This window comes from Pongo pygmaeus, chromosome 15 (assembly GCF_028885625.2).
Source record: "Pongo pygmaeus isolate AG05252 chromosome 15, NHGRI_mPonPyg2-v2.0_pri, whole genome shotgun sequence".
NCBI lineage: Eukaryota > Metazoa > Chordata > Mammalia > Primates > Hominidae > Pongo > Pongo pygmaeus.
In genome coordinates, this window is record NC_072388.2 from 70,881,588 (window position 1) to 70,901,073 (window position 19,486).

Genomic DNA, 19,486 nt, shown 5'->3' on the forward strand with positions numbered 1-19,486 from the left:
GGCTTCTTTACTACACCCTGTTTATCAGCAAGGTCTTTATGACCTGTATCTTGTGCCGACTTCCAGTCTTGTCCTGTGACTTAGAATGCTTAACTGTCTGGGAATGCAGCCCAGTAGGTCTTAGCCTCATTTTACCCAGCCCCTATTCAAGATGGAGTTGCTCTGGTTCGAATTCCTCTGACAGAAAAACTTTTCTCCATAAGAAAAAGGAAGATGGAGAACATGGTGGTTTCAAGGAGGGTGTCTGAAGATGAGGGACTTGCCTTCTGCTGGCTTCCATTTCTTCCATGAATTTTGAAGTGAGCTCATCAGCTAAGACTATGTGTTAAATATGAGCTGGGAAAAGATATGACATAGCCATCTCAGAAAAGGAGAAACAGCTTGGTAGGAAAACATTTTGGGTTTGGCAGGCAGTGTTGACTATTCATTTAATGTTTGTGGCCATGAATTTAATGCAGCTAGTCAGCCTGGTTGTGTGACTTCCTCTCCACCCCAAAGTGTTCATCTGTTTGGATGGGAGCTTGGGGTTGGTGGATAGTTGGGTTCCATCAGTGTTGGAATTTTGTAAGGATAGTGTGACACAGAAAGGGGGTGTGTTAGGGTTCCCTAGAGGGACAGAACTAATAGTGTGTGTGTATATATATTTTTTCTATTTTTATATATACAATAGTATATATATATAATAGTGTGTGTGCATATATATATATAGGAGTTTATTAAGTATTAACTTACATGATCACAGGGTCCCACAAGAGGCTGTCTACAAGCTTGAGGAACAAGGAGAGTCAGTCTGAGTCTCAAAACTGAAGAACTTGGAGTCCCGTGTTTGAGGACGGGAAGCATCCAGCAAGGGAGAAAGATGTAGGCTGGGAGGCTAGGCCAGTCTCGCCTTTTCATGTTTCTCTGACTGCTTTATATTTGCTGGCAGCTGATTAGGTTGTGCCCACCAGATTAAGGGTGGGTCTGCCTTCCCCAGCCCACTGACTTAAATGTTAATCTCCTTTGGCAACACCCTCACAGACACACCCAGGATCAATACTTTGCATCCTTCAATCTAATCAAGTTGACACTCAGTATTAACCATCACAAGGGGAGATGCAGGAGTAGAGGGTATGTGCAAGGGAGTGATTATGAGTGAGTATAATGATGGAGCCAGTGTGAATAGTGAAGGTGAAGTGAAGGGTAGGAATGGGTAGTAAAAGTGCTGTGTGTTCAATGGATTAAATGTCTAAATAAGTTTGAAGATGGTTTGCAGCGAATGCAGAGTAAGTAAGTGAGCTGAACAGAGGAAGGGTGGACAGAGTAGAGGATGCTTGTAGTGGGATTTGAGGTGATGACAAAGTTTAGGATGTGGCCATGTGAGATAGTGACTCAGAAGGAAAAAGTTTCAGGTGAGGAAATAAGGAACTGAGAAACTGGCTTTTCTGGTAGGTCTTTGACTCTGATGTTAAAGTCACTGGAAGTGGTGAAGATGTTAGGGAAGCAGAAGAAATCCTCTGAGAGGCGGAAGCTGGAGTCTTCAGGGAATGAGAAGGCATAAGCAGGAGGGAGGTGGAAAACAGCAGTGAGGATGAGCAGAAAGTGGCAGAGCCAGATGGCCTGAGTGCCACAGAGCAGGGATTTGTGTTGGAGGGAGGGAGGGAAATCATTTGAAGCAGCAGTGGAGAGCCAGGAGGCTGCCTGCCCTACTCCCTGGTCTTCAGATGTATGGCATGAGGACAGAGGGCTGCAGGAGAGGAGAAGGCAAGTTTCCATTAAGGTCACAGAAGGTTAAAGTTCAGAGAGGAGATGGAAGGACATAGTGGGCATACTATTTACAGAAATGTTCAAAGGGTGGGATGAGTCTGTGGGGAGTCGGAGGGGTTGGGGTTTCCAGAGCAGTGTGGAGTTCAGAGCCCTGGTGAGAGAGGAGGCCTGGGTAGACCTGGCTTTCCAACAGAGATTGCAGTAACAGGACTCCCAGGGCCAGCATGCCCTGTTATGTGGCGATCTTTCCACTTCTCCCTCCTAGCTTAATTTTTAGAAACTTTAACAGACGGAATGCAAAATTTTTATTTTTATTTTTACTTCAGAGATCAGTCCTCACCCTGTCGCCCTGGCTGGAGTGCAGTGGTGTGATCATAGCTCACTGTAGCCTCTAACTACTGGGCTCAAGTGATCCTCCCACATCAGCCTCCCAAGTAGCTGAGATTATAGGCAACGCACCACCATGCCTGGCTAATTTTTGTATTTTTTGTAGAGATTGGGTCTTGCTATGTTGCCCAGGCTGGTCTTGAACTCCCAGGTTTAAGCAATCCTCATGCATGCATATGTATATATATATATGCAGCTCTGGTAATTTAATTAGTTTAGCCTGTCAGGCAGGTGTGATAGCTTAGAGAACATTATATTTATTTGTAAGTCTTAAGGTAGGATTGGAGTGGAGAAGTCAACTTCACTGAAAACTAGCAAGTAGAATGAAGGAAACACAGATTAGTTGAGGACCTACTATGTTCCAGGCTTTGTGCCAAACATCTACTTTATGTAGGTGATTTCACAAGATGGACATGTTGGAAAAACTGTGGGCATTGGAGTCAGTCCTGGGTTTGAATTTTAGTTGCTTGGCTGACAAACTGTTACTTTGGGCAAGTTACCTGTGCTCTTCAGTCTTACTTTTCTCATCCATAGAGTGGGAATAATAGCATGGCTGCTGTGATGAGCTGTGCAAGAAATTCTAATCAGCAGGCCAGGCTGAGAACCACTGCTGCAGAGTGATTAGCGTTTGTTCCATTTTATAGGTGAGGAAACTAAGGCCCAGGGGGGCTAAATATGTTGCTTATGGCCACGCAGCACTTAAGTGACATAGCCAGGATTGAAAGCCAGTTTTTTTTGACCCCAGAACCTTGTTGTATCCATCTCATTGAGTTTTTGCCTTAATCCATGGGAAGCGAAAGGAACCCCCCATTAGCATGTCTGCCCAAACATCAGGCAGCATGGGATGGGAGGAAAAGATCAAGTGAAGGGAAGGCAGGCTCCATGGAATCTAGGTCAGTGGTTTCCAAACCTGGCTGTACTTACATATCATCTGGAAAATGGTTAATCTGTAAATCTCCAGGGACCACCCTAGGCCTACTGGATCAGAACTTCTGGAGCATGGGAACCAGGAGTATGTATATTTAGAATATCTCCCAGGTTATTCTGAGACTGCTAGCCTAGTTCCGGTCCTTGGGCAAGTTTTTGGGAACCACTGAATTCTAATCGATGTCCTAAAATGATCAAGTGATTATATCCCAGTAAAATACTGGGTGCCTTCCAGTGCCACCAAAATTGGCCTTTAGGGGTTGAGTGCTATCACCGTACTTTAAGATCTTGGTGCATTACCTGAAACGGATACTCTGTCATTGAGCATTTGAACTTCGAATATATAGGAAATGTCAAGTTGGCATACTCTGCTATAACAGAAAGAGTGATTTGTTATTTAGAGCTGTTGTTCTTCCTTCTTTCCCCTTGGGATTCCTGCCCACTCAGTCAGATTAGAGCTATATAAACAAGCTCGTACTACTGAGCTAGCACACATCTTGTAAAATTTTTTCCTGAAGTGCTTAACATTGCTGATGTCAGAAAAAAAAAATCCATTGGGTTTTAATGGGCTGAGGCAAACAATGAGAATTTGATATAATATGGAGGAGAGGAAATAACATCAACAGAAATTCTTCTTTGGCAGCATAAATATTCAAACTATATTACAGTCAGGGTTTGATTGCTTCTCCTACATGACATTTCCCTGAATAGGGTTTTGAGGGCTGGGCACTAAGAGTGGTAGTCATGATGTTTAAAGCTTTTAGTTGCAAGCCATGGTAATTTTAGTGACATTGTAGGGTAATTGTAGTCGGTTCTACTCTTAGCTCTGTGTCAGGATCATCTGAGGAGGTCATTGGACCGCTGAAGGCTTCATCTCTGATGCATGAGTCAGAACATCTGAGGGTGGTGGGGGTTGGGGTGGGATTCTCCATTGAATCTTATGCCAGTGGCCTGGGAATTTCACTTGGCCAAATACTGGCTTAGAACAAGGTCACTGGTCAGTTTCGACATTCATTCTGTGCTGGGGCATTTCCATGACTTACTGTCTTCCCTCTTCAAAAGCAACCCTGTGTGATGGAGGGGTCTCATCTTCCAGGCAAGGAGCTGGAAATTTAGGGTGGGAGAGCCCATTGTCAAAGGCCACATAGTAGCCTTAGTGAGGCTAGAGCTGAGATGTGATTCCCAGTCTGACTTCAAAGCCCTTCCTTTTCCTATACCATTGAGGCCCTTCCTTCCTGCTCTGCTCAACATTGTTAGCTGCTGAACCCTAGGCTTTGCTTGTTCCAGAGGGGCTGGCATTAGAAAGTAAACAGCAGGCATTTATTATAACTGCAAGTTACAGATGCAGTGTAAGTTTGGAGTAGACTGCAGGCACAATCCTGACTTTCAAGGATTCACGAATCTGTTTGTGTCACAGGTGCTCAATTGTCCTATTATGCATAGAGCATCCCCTTCACTATATTTTCTTCCCTCACCACATATTCCTTCTTACGTAAATTGCTTGTGAATCCCAGAAGTGGATTGCTGAGTCCAGGCTGGTTCATATCAATAAACCTTGGGGAAAATCTTTATGTGCGATGCTATACATTGGTCTTTGTTGATCAAGATTCTTCTTTATTGGCCACTTTTAATGGCTTGTTATCCAGATGAATCTTCTGGAAGGAGGACACTGCATCCTGGTGGAATTTTATCAGTTCCATCATTCATTCAAACATAGTTAAGTACCTTCTATGTGCCAGGTTCTGCTCTAGGTGCCAGGGAGAGAGGGGTGAACCCCAACAATAAAGTCCCTGCCTATGAAGAACTGACTTTCTAGAGAGGAAGTCCCTGATAGACAAGTAAACAAAGTCCCGCAAATTCAGATAGTTGGGAATCCCTGTTATCTCACTCTCCACACTTGGCTGTCTCCCACTTAATCTTTCTGGGATCAGATTATCTTTGTGGCTTTTTTCTCTTGACTGTCTAGCACAGAGCTGAGCCGCTTCTGGGGCTTCAGATTTCTATGCCTGTGTGTGTGCATAGCCTTGGCTGGAATGGCAAACTTTGCCTCTCCAAGGCTTCTGCTCATCTGTCACCTCCTCCTACTCTGTGCCATCATAATTGAGCAACCACATATTACAGTGTCCTTTCTGTGAACACATCTGTTATTCCTACCGGTCTCTGAACATTTTAAGGAGAGGATCTGTGTCTGCCTTATCTGTATATCCCCAGGGCCTAGCATGGAACCTTACAAAAGTAGATGCTCAGTATATTTGCTCAAAGAATAAATGTTGAGTTCCAAAGAACCTGAGGGTGGGTGGTGTGGTATAGGAATTCCGTCATGGGGAGGGATGCTGAGTCAGATAGGGAATGCTCCACCGCAGTGGTTTTGTGATTTATTCTTTGAGACATTGAGTGCTGTCACGAATAGAGGAAATGGGCTGGGATATAGGCAGTATTGACAGAGACAGGTGGCATGGAACATTCTGGTGAGAGCCTTTGAAGGAAAGTTAGAAATGTGAGGTTCTGAGGGTCTAGCTCAGAGCTGGAAGGAACTCTAAGGATGCTGGATTTTATAGCCAATGCCCAGCTGAGGTCCAGGGAAGCTGTGTGTCCTGGTTCTGATAGCTGGTTAGTTGCAAAGGACCGAGGGGTGGGGCAATACCAGGACTCCTAGTTCAGAGGGCTTTCCACTATGCTGGGGCTATGGTGTGTGACAGATAACAGATTAAAGGCAGAGAGAGGAGAAGGAACTTGCCACACAGCTAGGAAGTGGTGGAGCCTGGATTCGGACATGGATCTGTCTGATGAGAGGCATCTTGTAACCATCAAGCTGTATCGTCTCTTCTTGGAGACTGTGAAATGCAAGGTCCTAGCCCATTTTCAGTTTTCCTCTTGGGTTAGCTGTGAGTCCATATAGGAAAATAATATTAACATGCTTTCTTTCTTTTGGTATGCAGTTATATGTTTTCAGAAAAATGTTCATATTCTTCAAATGTTAATATAGAAGCCCCTGGGTTGTTTACTGTGTGTATATATATATGTATATATAAGTACAATGAAGAGCATTCTGTTTTTCTCTGCCACTAAATTTAAACCCATTTCTATAGTACTCCATTTAAAAGTATTTTATATCATACTATAATGAATGAAAACCTAGTCCTTTAATTTCACAAGCCCCAGCTTTAATAGTCAATGAATTTAATTAGAAAATCTTTACCTATGTAGGTTTCACATCCAGTTCTCTCTAACATCTGTTGACATATGGACTAGAAAGTATATTATTATTTTAGAAATGATTCTTTCTAGACACAGGAAAGCTAAATAGCTTGTCTGAGTTTCAAAACGAGTTAATAGAGGAACCAAAAATAGACGCATTTCTACTGAATACGAGGCTTACTAAAATTCTTCACACAGAGACTATCTGCATTCACTTAGTAGTTTCAAGTCTAGACTCTGGAACATCAGCCTGTTTTAACAAACACAAATGCTTCTGTTGGTGGGAGGGGGTGGCTGGGCAGAGGGAGGCCTGACACGTTTGTTTCTAGGTCATTTCTAACCTTGCTATTATAATACAGTTTTCTAGGTAGAAGAGAATGTGCTCATTAAAGTGAAAGTGTTCATTTTAAAATAAAGCGACAGAAACTTAAAACGTCTCTATTACATAGATACATGAGTATATATAAATGAACTCAATTTTTGTTTTCATGCTCTGTTGTATTCTGTATTAAGGCAAAGGAGTAGGCAACTAAGTAGTTGTTTAAAAATAAAACTGTGTTGTTCATTTAATTTTAAAAGCCATTGATTAGAATGATAATCAGTGTTTCCATGTAGTACTATATTCATAGAAATCCTGATATTACAGTGTATAGCGATAATATTATAGAATGATGCTCTTTACCTCTTCATGTAATCTAATTTTAAAAAACATTGTAATTTATAAATAGTGAAGAAAGCAGGTAGTGTTATTCGAATGGGATATTTTCGGCAATTAAATTCTTAGCATAAATTACAAATTCCTCTCTCTCCCATTTTCCACCCAAATTTGTTTTTATGGAATGACCTTTGGTAGCAACTTGTTTTATAATAAAATGTTTCCTGAATTTTTATTTTGAATTGAAATGGCCTTTTCTGTCATGTATGGTATTTATAAGAGTTTCTTTGATGAAAAGCCTCTGAATTTTGTGCAAATAACCCAGGCAGCCTCTTAGATTAGGGATAACATTTGTATAGGACTTTTATGGCTTTATACTCTGCTCTCATACTCAGCTTATTTGACCCTTACCTGCAGGGAACTTGGTGGAATTCACATTTTACTGCTGAGGACAATGTAGAGGAAGGTGCCTTGGCGTGACTCGGAGCATACAGCAGGTGTTCGATATGTTTGTTTTAAAGGGAAATTAACAAAAGAAACCCAACAGATTCTTGTACTTGCTCAAGGTCACACAATAAATATAGTGTCATACCAGGGATTGAACTTCCTTCTTCACTCAAAAATTCCATATACTTGTTCTTATCTCACTGTTATCTTTTCAGGCTTTTCAAAAAGGCCACATTAAATATATTTATTTTTCTTAATTGAGGTGAAATTCACATAACATAAAATTAGCCGTCTTAAAGTGTATAATTCAGTGGCATTTCATGCTTTCACAGTGTTCTACAGCCATCACCTCTATCAAGGCCCCTGAAAGAGACCCTGTATCCATTAAGCAGTCTCCCATTCCATCCTCCCTGCAGCTACTGGCAGCTACCAATCTGTTTCTTGTCTCTACGGATTTACCTATTCTGGATATTTCGTAAAAATAGATTCCAGCAATATGTGACGTTTTGTGTCTGGCTTTTTACACTTAGCGTGTTTTCACTTCGCATGTTTTCAAGGTTCATCCACGTTGTAGCATGTGTCAGTACTTTATTTCTTTTTATTGCTCAATGATATCCCATTGTATAGATATACATGTTTTATTTATCCATTCATGCACTGATGGACATTTAGGTTGTTTCCACCTTTTAACTATTGTGAATAGCGCTGCTATGAACATTTGTGTACAAGTATTTGATATTTGTTTTCAGTTATTTTGTGTATGTACTTAGAAGTGGAATTGCTAGATCATATGGTAATTCTATGTTCAACTTTTTTGAGGAAACACTAAGCTGTTTTCAACAGTGACTGTATCGTTTTACATTCCTACCAGCAATGTTTGAGGATTTTGATTTCCCCATATCCTTGCCAAGACTTACTTGAGGTTTCTTTTTTAAAAATTATAATAATCTTAATGGGTATGAAGTAGTATCTCCTTGTGGTCTGGATTTTGATTTCCCTAATAAAATATTCATATTTTAATGCATAGAATTAATCAGAAAATGAGCTTTGGCAAGGTGAACTCAACAGCAAAATGATTGGTTTCAATTGTCTTCAGGAGATTATTTAAGACTGCCGTGGCTGGGTGTGGTGGCTCACGCCTGTAATCCCAGCAGTTTGGGAGGCCGAGGCTGGTGCATCACCTGAAGTCAGGAGTTTGTGACCAGCCTGACCAACATGAAGAAGCCCCATCTCTACTAAAAATACAAAAATAGCTGGGTGTGGTGGCACATGCCTGTAATCCCAGCTACTCGGGAGGCTGAGGCAGGAGAATCACTTGAACCCAGGAGGCGGAGGTTTCAGAGAGCTGAGATCGCGTCATTGCACTCTAGCCTGGGCAATAAGAGTGAAACTCTGTCTCAAAAAAAAAAAAAAGACTGCCATATATTCACTCCTGGGGTGTGCGATTCTGAGCTGAAAATCAATAACGTGTTGTTTGGGGATTAGAAGAATATTTATGGATAGTAAGACTACAATCATCCCCTAACTTTAAAAAATATATCATGTAATATCATGTTTTGTGTTCATGGTATCTGCTAAAAGTTAATTAATTCTTTGCATTTCAAAGCCCACTTTATATAATTCCTTCGTGACTTAATGGTTTATTCATTTATTTTTGCAGTGTGAGTGAAGACACTCAGGATGGCTCAAGGATCCGGGGATCAAAGAGCAGTGGGGGTTGCTGACCCAGAGGAGAGTTCTCCAAACATGATCGTCTACGGCAAAGTAAGGCGTCTGGTCAAGTGCCATGCATGCTGTCCGTGTGGACTGTTGTGTTCTGTGTAGGGCTGATAAAAAGACAAATGTTTTCTGCCTAAACTGCCTTACTGATAAATGCATATTTTCTTCTCACATCCTCTGGTTCTCTAGTTCTAAAATTCAAGAAAGTTCATACTTGAGCACTTGGTATTTAACACTTGAAAAATATTATGCCATTTAGTTTTCTTTAAACCCAAAGGTTGCCTAAGCAATGCAGATGGGAAGACACATTCTCCTTCAGTGGAAAGGCCTTAGTGTAAGATGTATGAACTGAAAGTTCTTCAAACTCGTAGTACGTACAAAATCTGGGCTGAATGCTGTGGGAGATACAGAGGTATATTTGTATGAGATGCTTACAGTTGGTAGGAGACATAAGATGTACACAAATAACTGTTATAGAGTCTAAATGTTAATTTCCAGAATAGATGTGCAAGTAGAGTGTTACATAATTTCAGAGGAGGAGGCCAGTTCTCCCAGCCTCAGAGGTGAGAATGGGCTTGTGGAAGAGTGGTCTTTGAACTCAGTTTTAAAATATGTGCACGGTTGCTTTATGTGGAAAGCAGAGAGGAAGCAGAAAACATACCAGGTGATGAGATGTTTCAGCAAGGGCACAGAGCTAAGGAAAGTAGCAGCAACCAGAACTGGTTAGCTTGGGCATAGGATGCATTACAAGAAGTAAATGAAGATAGGATTTTGGGAAGAGAGGCTGGCTGGAGCCAGATGTTAGTGTTGAATTAGACAATTTAATCAAGAAAAACTTTTGTGCCAAGAGTTGCAAGATTGGGATCTCTTTGGGATTATGATTCTTGCCCCAGTGTGCTGAATGGATTGTTATCAAGATAGAGCAGAGGCTCTAGGAGAGAGATTTCTGTGTCTGTGTGAAAGGTAAGGAGGGAAAGGAGGGACACTAATCCAGCCTGTGAAATCACCTTCAGAGTTGAGAGAAACTGATAAGAGGAATTAAAGTCTGGATTAAAAATGACTTGGAAAGTGAAGGAATATAGGCAGCAAGTAGAGGGTCAAAGATGACTGGGTTTTTGACCTTGGGTGAATGAAAATCATTGGTGCTATTAATTTGAATTGGGATATTTGGAAAAAGAATACATTTTAAAGGAGGAAAATGGCACATAAGTTTATTTTAGTACATGCTGAATTTGACGTAATTGCTTCTTATTGTACACCTTTTTAATGTTTGCATGTTGGTGAAAATTTAAACTACCTCTCTTGTATGTTAATAAGGAAATAAGTTAATGTTCATTTCACTAACTACTTGAGTTTCTACTCAGTTCTGTGCATTCTGAGAGGCTCTGTGTATTACTTATATGGGCAATGTGGAACTAGATATTCCTGGATGATCAATATGGTGAATTTTTCTCTTTTCCTTGTAAAAATAGAGTTCTCAAATTATTCTTGCTTTGAGTGTAAAATTCTGTAATTCTTTGCTTTGCAAGAGAATGTCTAGATAACCCATCTCTAAGAATGATGCTCATTAAATTGCGGTAAAGGAAAAAATAGATTAATGGGACTGAGCAATTAGTGAAACATACAGAATAATAGACATTGAGTCATTGTTACTTTCTTAACCCACCCCCAAACTGGGAGACCCCGTGCCAGGCTGCTAGGAACATGGGCTTTGGAGTGAGACTTAGGTTAAAATTCCAACTTTACCACTCTTTAGCAGTGTGACTCTAAGTTAGTTCTTTAACTTCCATGAGCTACAATTTTTTCATCTGTAAAAAGAAAAAAAAAATGTGGGAGGAAGGTAATTGTGAAGATCACTTTAGATAAATCGAATGAGGCATCTTATATCCTACTTAGACCACAATGTGGTCCGTAATGAATATCTCTTTTTCTTTTCATGTTTAGGTCTTCTAGAGTCAGTGACACTTGGAGAGAAAATAAATGATAAAATCTCTAAGTGTTGGTGCTGTTAATAAGTTATCTAGAGCAAATTTATACAGTGAGGTTTTTTTTTAAGACACAGGAAAACAATAAAAATATTTTTATATTCTTCAGAGGATTGCAAATTCATGGATTATTAAAGAATAAGAAATGCAAAGGTCATGTAATCCAACCACCTTTCTACTAGAATGTTTGTATTATGTTTACAGGAAAAAAAACTTCCTGTGGGTTTATGAGAACTTGGTTTTTACTTTTTGGTGGTAGTAAGGGGCTCTTTTCTGGTTTAATTTAGTAACTAACATGTCAATTGCTGTAGTTCTTTAGAGAAATGACAACTAGTAATGAAACTATATCTTACTTTCGTGTGACAAACTTGTCTAGAGAGTGTGTGTATATATATATATATATATATGTTCATGTTTATTTGCTATATTAATTACCATAAAAAGGACATTAAATTGGTTCAGTCTATTAGAAAGAAGACACACTGATTGCACAGTGTGAGCTCAGGCCCTGTCACCATTTTAAACCTAGTTAACCTGACTGACTTAAACCATGGTTGTACTTGAACTATGGGATTTTCATATAGTTTTCTACTCCTGATGCTGTAGGCTGCCCTTTGGCTACAACCAAGAACTTACCTGCTGTAGGACGTTATCCTCAAGGTATCATCGGTAAGGGTTGGATTGTGAAGCCAATGACAATTCAAAGCATTTTCTTTGGAAGTCCTTTTGTGTAATCATTTATTCAAAGTCATAGCCATAAACCCAAACCTTTCCTTAGATACCCACGACTAAAATTTACATTTAAAAAATTGTGCTTTCGTTTTTGTTTTCTTTCTCTTGTTTTTTGTTGTTGTTTTTTTTCTCTTGTCAGACACTTTCAGTGCGAAATTTTTGCTTGGACTGCATTGTGTTGATTCAGATGCTGACATTTAAAAAGCCAAATCTAGAGAAATGAAGCTTTTGGGTAAACTTTCGAGTAATAAGTGGATGATTATGTCCATAATGTTGACTTTTAAATGACATTTAGGATGGTGACCTCCTGACATATGAGTAATGATGGGTGGGTTTTTAAAGCCCACACTTTTCAGAACACTCTTCATTTCCTTTTCATGTTTTCATGTCATTAACTGTGAGAAGTTGTACTTTCCCAAGGCATGACTTATTTATTGACTTGAACAGACTTTCTAATTTAGTTTTTCATCCTTCATATTCACAGTTTGGATTGGAGGTGTGTATGAAAAATGTATTGGTCACATTAAAGATCTATTTAAAAGAAAACCTTAATTATTCATGAAGACACCCAGACCTGTTGACCATTTTTATATTCCTGTATCCTTAGGATCCTGAGTTACTGAATTGCCCAGTGTAATGATGATATTTGAACCTAGCTATACATCACATCATTTAGGGTGCTTTATAAAAATGTTAATCCTCAAAGGACCCCCTCCACAAGGTATTTCTATTTAATAGGTCTGAGCTGGGTCCTAGGAATCTGAGTTTCAAGATGTTCTCAGGAAAATTTGATGCCCAACTAAGTTTGAAAAGCACTTTTTAGTCTTTTACGATATCCAGACATAGTATGTGTTGCAAAGTAATGAGAGAGTTGGTGTTTTGAATTAGATTTTTGATTTCATAATTATTTGTAGATCTCTCAAAACGTAGAAGAACCAAGCTCTTGTCATAGGGATTTTAGTAGCTTTTCCGTAGATATTTTCTGGTCTTATTTTATAGATGAAAGAACTAAAAGTATAGACAAGGTGAGTAACTTGATTAAGGCTCCTCAGCACTTTCCCATGGAAGCCATAATGGTGTCCAGGGAGCCTGGCCACTCCAATCAGTTGCCTTTCTAGCACCCTGTGCGACTACCATGTTATCAACCACAGACTGCTGTTACCACATTGTTGGAGCTGAGTAGCCATGGGGCACATTAAATTAATGAAAATAGTATGTGGCAGATCTTTGGCTTTCATGTTTATTCTGGGAGAGTTGACTTGGATTAATGTCTCACTTTTTTATTGATTTTTAAAAAATACTTTAAGTTCTAGGGTACATGTGCACAACGTGCAGGTTTGTTACATATGTATACATGTGCCATGTTGGTGTGCTGCACCCATTAACTTGTCATTTACATTAGGTATATCTCCTAATGCTTTCCCTCCCCACTCCCGCCACCTCATGACAGGCCCCAGTGTGTGATGTTCCCCTTCCTGTGTCCAAGTGTTCTCATTGTTCAATTCCCTATGAATTGTTCACTCACCTATGAGTGAGAACATGCAGTGTTTGGTTTTTTGTTCTTGCAATAGTTTGCTAAGAATAATGGTTTCCACCTTCATCCATGTCCCTACAAAGGACATGAACTCATCCTTTTTTATGGCTGCATAGTATTCCATGGTGTATATGTGCCACATTTTCTTAATCCAGTCTATCATTGATGGGATGTCTCACATTTTTAATGCTAAAGTTTCATTCTACTCATTGGTGCTTTTGCTTCTTGGGTAAAGATTTTCTAAAATGTTTACCCTCTTTTAGAGGTAAGATCGCTTTTGAGTAAGAGTAGGTGGCTTTCTGATTTTGTTTGGATCTTTGGTGTTAACAATGCCTCTTGACAAAGTTCTCCTAACTAGACTGGTAATTTGATTTGTTTGGGTCAGGAGGCATGGAAGACATCACACTCTGGATGTCTTCTACATCCAGAAGGATGGAGGCATGGCAGATGTCACACTCTGGATGTCTTCTACATCCAAAAGCTGGAGGCTCTGCCTGTCTGATCCCAGCTTTGTGTGGAGAACTTCATTTTCCTGATTGTACTTCTTGTTTTGTTTTCTACCTTCATTCTTTTCCTCCTTCCTTTTCAATTATGAGATACTTCTAACACAAAAAGAATATATTCAGTGTCCATAAAGTAGAAAGAAGAATTAAAAAATGAATTATATGCACTCACCATTAGCTTAATAAATAAAATATAATACTTTGGCCTCATTTCCCCTTCTGTAAAGGGAGGAAATTGGTCTAAAAATGTGCAAATACCTTTCTGCAATGATTTCAAAGTTCCATTCTATAACTTTTTCTTCTTCCATAAATTAGTACACTTCCCTGATATCAAAACAATGTTATGAGACTATATGCACATTTAAAGGTCTTTTGAGCTTTTGAAGAAATATTTTAGATAGTTCTAGATAATCTAAATTGGATTGAGATAAAGCCCAGTTAAGTCAGGCATTAGAAGAAAAAGCTTTAATTGTAATTATTTAATATTCAGCAGTGGAAGTTAGATGACATCTTGGTGGCAACCTGTTTCTTTGGCTTGCTAATAACATTTAAGACATTTATAAAATTATCATTTTGTAGTACTAATTATATGTTATATACATAACAGAAGTGGTGTTTAAGTAGCAACACTGTACATTGCCAGTAGTATATAGTGCCATAGATGAAATAGGAGTTTTAGAGGAAGACAAAAAAAGCCAATGTTCTTGTATATCAACAGGTTAGTTGCATAGCCTCATCATTGATGGCTTCCTTCACCTATTCGTTTCTAGTTATTGACTCCTTTTCTGCTGGAATTTGAGTCTAGCCTTTATGTTGCTCTGATACCCCAAGGTCACTCTCCCTAATGATTTAGGGCCCTTGAAGTCCTGGGCAGTAGTTGGTTTAGGCATACATCCAGAAAGTAAATGTCACACTATTTTAGTTACATTGGCTGTGGTATGCAACAAGAAGGGAAAGATCTAGCCTGGAAGAATCCGATGCTATGGAGGAAGCTAGGGATAGAGTGTGGTTTGGAATTCATAGAGGGCAGTGGTAGAAGCCAGCACAATTGAGAGTCTGGGGACCTGCAGGTCCTGGTGACTAAGGCATGATGAAGATTAGAAACTGTCGAATCAGGAAATACATATTGAGTGTCATTTGTGTGCCAGACACTATTAGATGCTAGGAATGCAAGATGAGAACTGAGCCCTGAATGAGCCCACAGGCCAGCTGGGGATAGATGGGGAACTAGACAATTACAGTGTTGGTAGAAGCAACTGAGGGGTATAGGAGGAGGTAGAGGGGTCATGTAGTCCATCCCAGGAGAGGGGATGATGATGTAGAAGACATCCAGAGGATTTGGCACCTGCTTCGATTCTTGAAAGATGACTAGGAATTAACCAGATGGAGAAGGAGAGAGAAGGTGTAGGAGGCAGGACTAGCACCTGTAAAAGAGCAGATTTGTGATGTCGTATACTGGGTTCAGGAGACTTTAAGTGGTTGATATGAAGCTAGGTTTCTGTGATGAAAGGTTGAGGAATAAAGCTAGGTAGATAGACTAGGGCCAGATCACAAAAAACCTTATGTATCATGCCAAGGAGTTTAGATATTGTGAAAGTATCTTCCCTTTGGGCCTCCACACCCGTGTTCAACTCCTTTGCATGCTGCTGTCTGCCCCAGAGGCTGAGCTGTGAGGACTACATTTACAGGGCTCCTGTGACCTCTGGGTTTCAGTTGGGTTTGGTTAGTAAAAGTCTAGAAAGAGATGGGAGGGAAGGAGAAGAGCAATGTCAGAGAATTTCTTCTCCTGGGTCTCACTCTGCAAAAACCTTGCAGTGGCCATATCCCTCTACTGAAGTTTGTTGATTCTCTCAAGGCAGACTACTTTCCTCTTCTGGGTCCAGACATCCTTTTTGTCTACTCATCCTTTTGGGCCTTTGCAGACTACTTTCCTCTTCTGGGTCCGGACATCCTTTTCATCTACTCATCCTTTTGGGCCTTGGGGTGGTTCCAGTTTGTATTTGTTATCTGTTGCTGTGTAATGAATTATCTTAAAACTCAATGGCTTAAAAACATTTATTATGTTACAATTTCTGTAGGTTAGTAATCCAAGTGCAGATTCCATGAGTTCTCCAGCACAGTGTCTTTAAAAAGGCTGTAATCAAGATGTTGACTGGGATTATGGTTTCGTCTGAAGTCTCAGCTGGGAAAAAGTCTACTCCCAAACTTACTTGTGTGACGGTTGGCTGGATTCAGTTCCTTAAGGGCTGTTGGAATGGTGGACTCGGTTCTTCGTTGGCTGTTTGCCAGAGGTCATTCTTAGTTATTTATGACACGTGTCTCTCCATAGTGCAGCTCATAACATGGTAGTTTTTTTTTTTTTGTTTTTTTAAATCAGAGTGACAACAGGCAGAGAAGGAAGATGGAAGGTAGTAGTCTTAGTGTTTTATAACCTAATTTCGGACATTTTTTTCTTTTTTTTATTATACTTTAAGTTCTAGGGTACATGTGCACAACGTGCAGGTTTGTTACATAGGTATACATGTGCCATGTTGTTTTGCTGTACCCATCAACTTGTCATTTACAATAGGTATTTCTCCTAATGCTATCCCTCCCCCAGCCCAATTTTGGACATATTATCCCATCCCTTTTGATAGTAAGAAGTCACTAGGTCCACCCCTCACCCAAGGTGAGGGATTTACACAAGGATGTGAATACCAAGATCCAGAATTCAGAAAATCTTTGTGGGCCATTTTGGAAGCCGTCTACCACACAGCTCTATTTCTACTAGCCAGGGGTTTCTGAGTGTTTTTTTAATAATTTCCCTGTACCCTGGAACTCCTTTAAACTTGGTCCTTTTGGAAATACACTTTCCTTAAATTGTCCTATATATATCATCTGTTTACCGATAAGACCCTAACAAATGCAGGTATTATCCCACAAGCAAAGGGAAGTGATTGAGACTCTGCGTTTCTTGATAAGGGAATTCTTCATGAAAGAATTTGAAGCAGGGGAGTCATTTGTTCAAAGTGGAGGATGGGATCTGAAATGGGGAAGTCAATGTGGAGAAGATTCAGTGTGGAGGTCGATGGGTGATCGATGTGGAGGGGTTCGGTGTTGAGGGAGAGTGTTGGAGAAGTAGTAGGATTGGAGGTAGGAGGACAGTTTAGAGATTGTACAGGAATTCAGGTGAGGAAAAATGATGTCCAAATCAGTGGCAGTGGTAATACAGATGGGAGGATGTATTTGAGAGATGTTTAGGAGGTTCAAGCAACAGGATTTGGGGGCTGAGAAGACGTAGGGAGAATTTGAGAATAATGAGGAAGAATGAGGAGTCTTTTCCCTAGGCTATATCTGTGAGTTCTCAGAAAGTCTCCTGGGATAAACTTTTGAAGCAAATACCTGTAGAACTGGATTGCCTGCCCCTCTCTTTCCCTGTATGTAGATAAACTGAGAGAGCCCAGGAAAGAGTCTGTAAATGGACCAAGATATCTGGGTATTTGTTCTGGCTGCTCACTAGTTCACGTATGGCCATGCATAAGTTGTTCCTACTTTTTGTTAAGTCTAGTTCTTTAATTTGTGAAGTAAGAGGTTAGCTATGCTGGGTGATCTCTAAAGCATTTTTTTAGATCTAACATTCTAGGTCTTTTGTAATCTAAAATAGAGAAACCCACATTTTATTATTTTATTACTTCATAGCCTCCTTTACTTTATTTTTAATTTTCTTTAAAAAGTGAACCGAGCCAAAACTTTAAAAACAGGTAAGTCAGAATGTTTAAAACAAATGCTTTTGGTCTTTAGCACTTAGGGTTTGTTTTTTTTCACTCTTTTTTTTTTTTTTTTTTAAACATTAAATAAAATTCCTGGCCAGATGCAGTGGCTCATGCCTGTAATCCCAGCACTTTGGAAGGCCAAGGCAGGCGGATCACCTGAGATCAGGAGTCTGAGATCAGCTTGGCCAACATGGCAAAACCCTGTCTCTACTAAAAATACAAAAATTGGCCAGGCATGGTGGCACACGCCTGTAATCCCAGCTACTTGGGAGGCTGAGGCAAGAGAATCACTTGAGCCTGGGAGGCAGAAGCTACAGTGAGCGGAGATGGTGCCACCACACTCCAGCCTGGGTGACAGAGTGAGACTCCGTCTCAAGGACTAACTTCAGAAAGTGTTCAGGGTAACTAATTTAATTGTTCAGTCTACATTTTAAGATTCCTTTCATTAAATTTTTTGAAGCTTTTTTTATTGCCTTAGGAAAAAACTGTTCTGTTTTCCTTTTCCCCCAGGATTAGACTTGCTGGAAGAAAAGCTCCCCCATCACATTATCTTGGTTGGCAGGAGACAGGCATGCAGGCAAGTCCCAGACCAGTGGTATCAGTGTCCACAGATGAAAGGGATGGTATTTTTAGTGTGGGGAATAGCTCAGTGTGGTTTAATATGATGCATTTTGATGAGTATAACTTTCTAATTTGAAAAGCCTTTGGTGTGTTTAAGTCTTCATTTCATCTTTCCAATTTTTCCCCCTCATTTCATTTCAAGGAGCCTAAGATTTTTCATTTTGGCAGGCAGTTGATCACTCTTGTTATTGACACTCCTTTGCAGTATTCTTACACTATGGAGAACCTGAATGGCTGTAAATTCCCTATTGGCAGGATTTTGAAGAAAAAATAAAAGCGAATAGATATCTGTGAAAGAAAAATAAATACATTTTAAAATTATTGGAGGATAGAAGGATTACTTTTAAAAGTTCTGTTAGTTTGCCAGTACAGATCAAAACAGAAAATGGACACATTTTTTTGATCAGCATTCTCTATTCTAAAAACTTATTTCAATAAGGGAAAGAATATGCAAAGACATATATATAGATATAGACATACACCCACTCCAAAAGAATGGTGATATCTTTCTGGTAAATAATATCCAAAGTTTGGAAAGAAATCAAATATCCATTGAAAGGAAACTAATTTTAGGGGGATAGGATTCACATTTGGAATGATCTCATAGTTAGTTTACTGGATTTCTGTTCTGGTCAACCTAATAATTGTCTTGAAAGGGAGATGGCTACTGACATTCTAGGATATGGTTAGGGAGAATATTCGTTATTTTTAAAACCCTACAAGATTTTTTCATTTTTTAAAATGTTTTGTCTTATTTGTTAAATATGATGGTTACATAGGTTTACTCAAAAGTGATTTTTTCCACTGCTCTTTATTATTTTCTGCATCTCTGTGCTTACATCTGAAATAATTTTTAGTATTTTCTTTAGTGTGGGTCTGCTGAAGATAAATTCTCTCAGTTCTTGTTTGTCTAAAATATCTTTGGGCCAGGCACGTTGGCTTACGCCTGTAATCCCCGCACTTGGGAGGCCGAGGCAGGAAGATCACTTGGCCCAAGAGTTTGAGGCCAGTCTAGGTAACATAGGGAGACAACATTACTACAAAAAGAAAGAAATAAAATTAAAAAAAAAATTAGCTGTGCATGTTAGTGCATGCCTGTAGTCCCAGCTACTCAGGAGGTAGAGGTGGGGGAATCACTTGAGCCTGGGAGGTCAAGGCTGCAATGGGCCGTGATTGTGCCACCACACTCTAGCCTGGGCAACAGAGTGAGGCATGGTTTCAAAGAAAAAAAGGAAGTCTTTGTTTCGTCTTCATTTTGTGAAGGGTGTTTTTCCTAGATT

The 19,486-nt window shown here is 39.8% G+C and overlaps 1 protein-coding gene across 16 annotated transcripts in view; it reads left to right on the forward strand.

The window, feature by feature from the left end:
- The window catches only part of RGS6 (regulator of G protein signaling 6), a 636,900-nt gene that overhangs the window by 23,848 nt on the left and 593,566 nt on the right, over positions 1-19,486 (forward strand). For all 16 annotated transcript variants that reach the window (XM_054448764.2, XM_054448775.2, XM_054448762.2 and 13 more), the window contains exon 2: positions 9,021-9,124. In XM_054448764.2, the coding sequence (XP_054304739.1) occupies positions 9,041-9,124 (84 nt within the window). In that variant the 5' untranslated portion in view covers positions 9,021-9,040. The remainder of the gene's footprint in view (positions 1-9,020; positions 9,125-19,486) is intronic.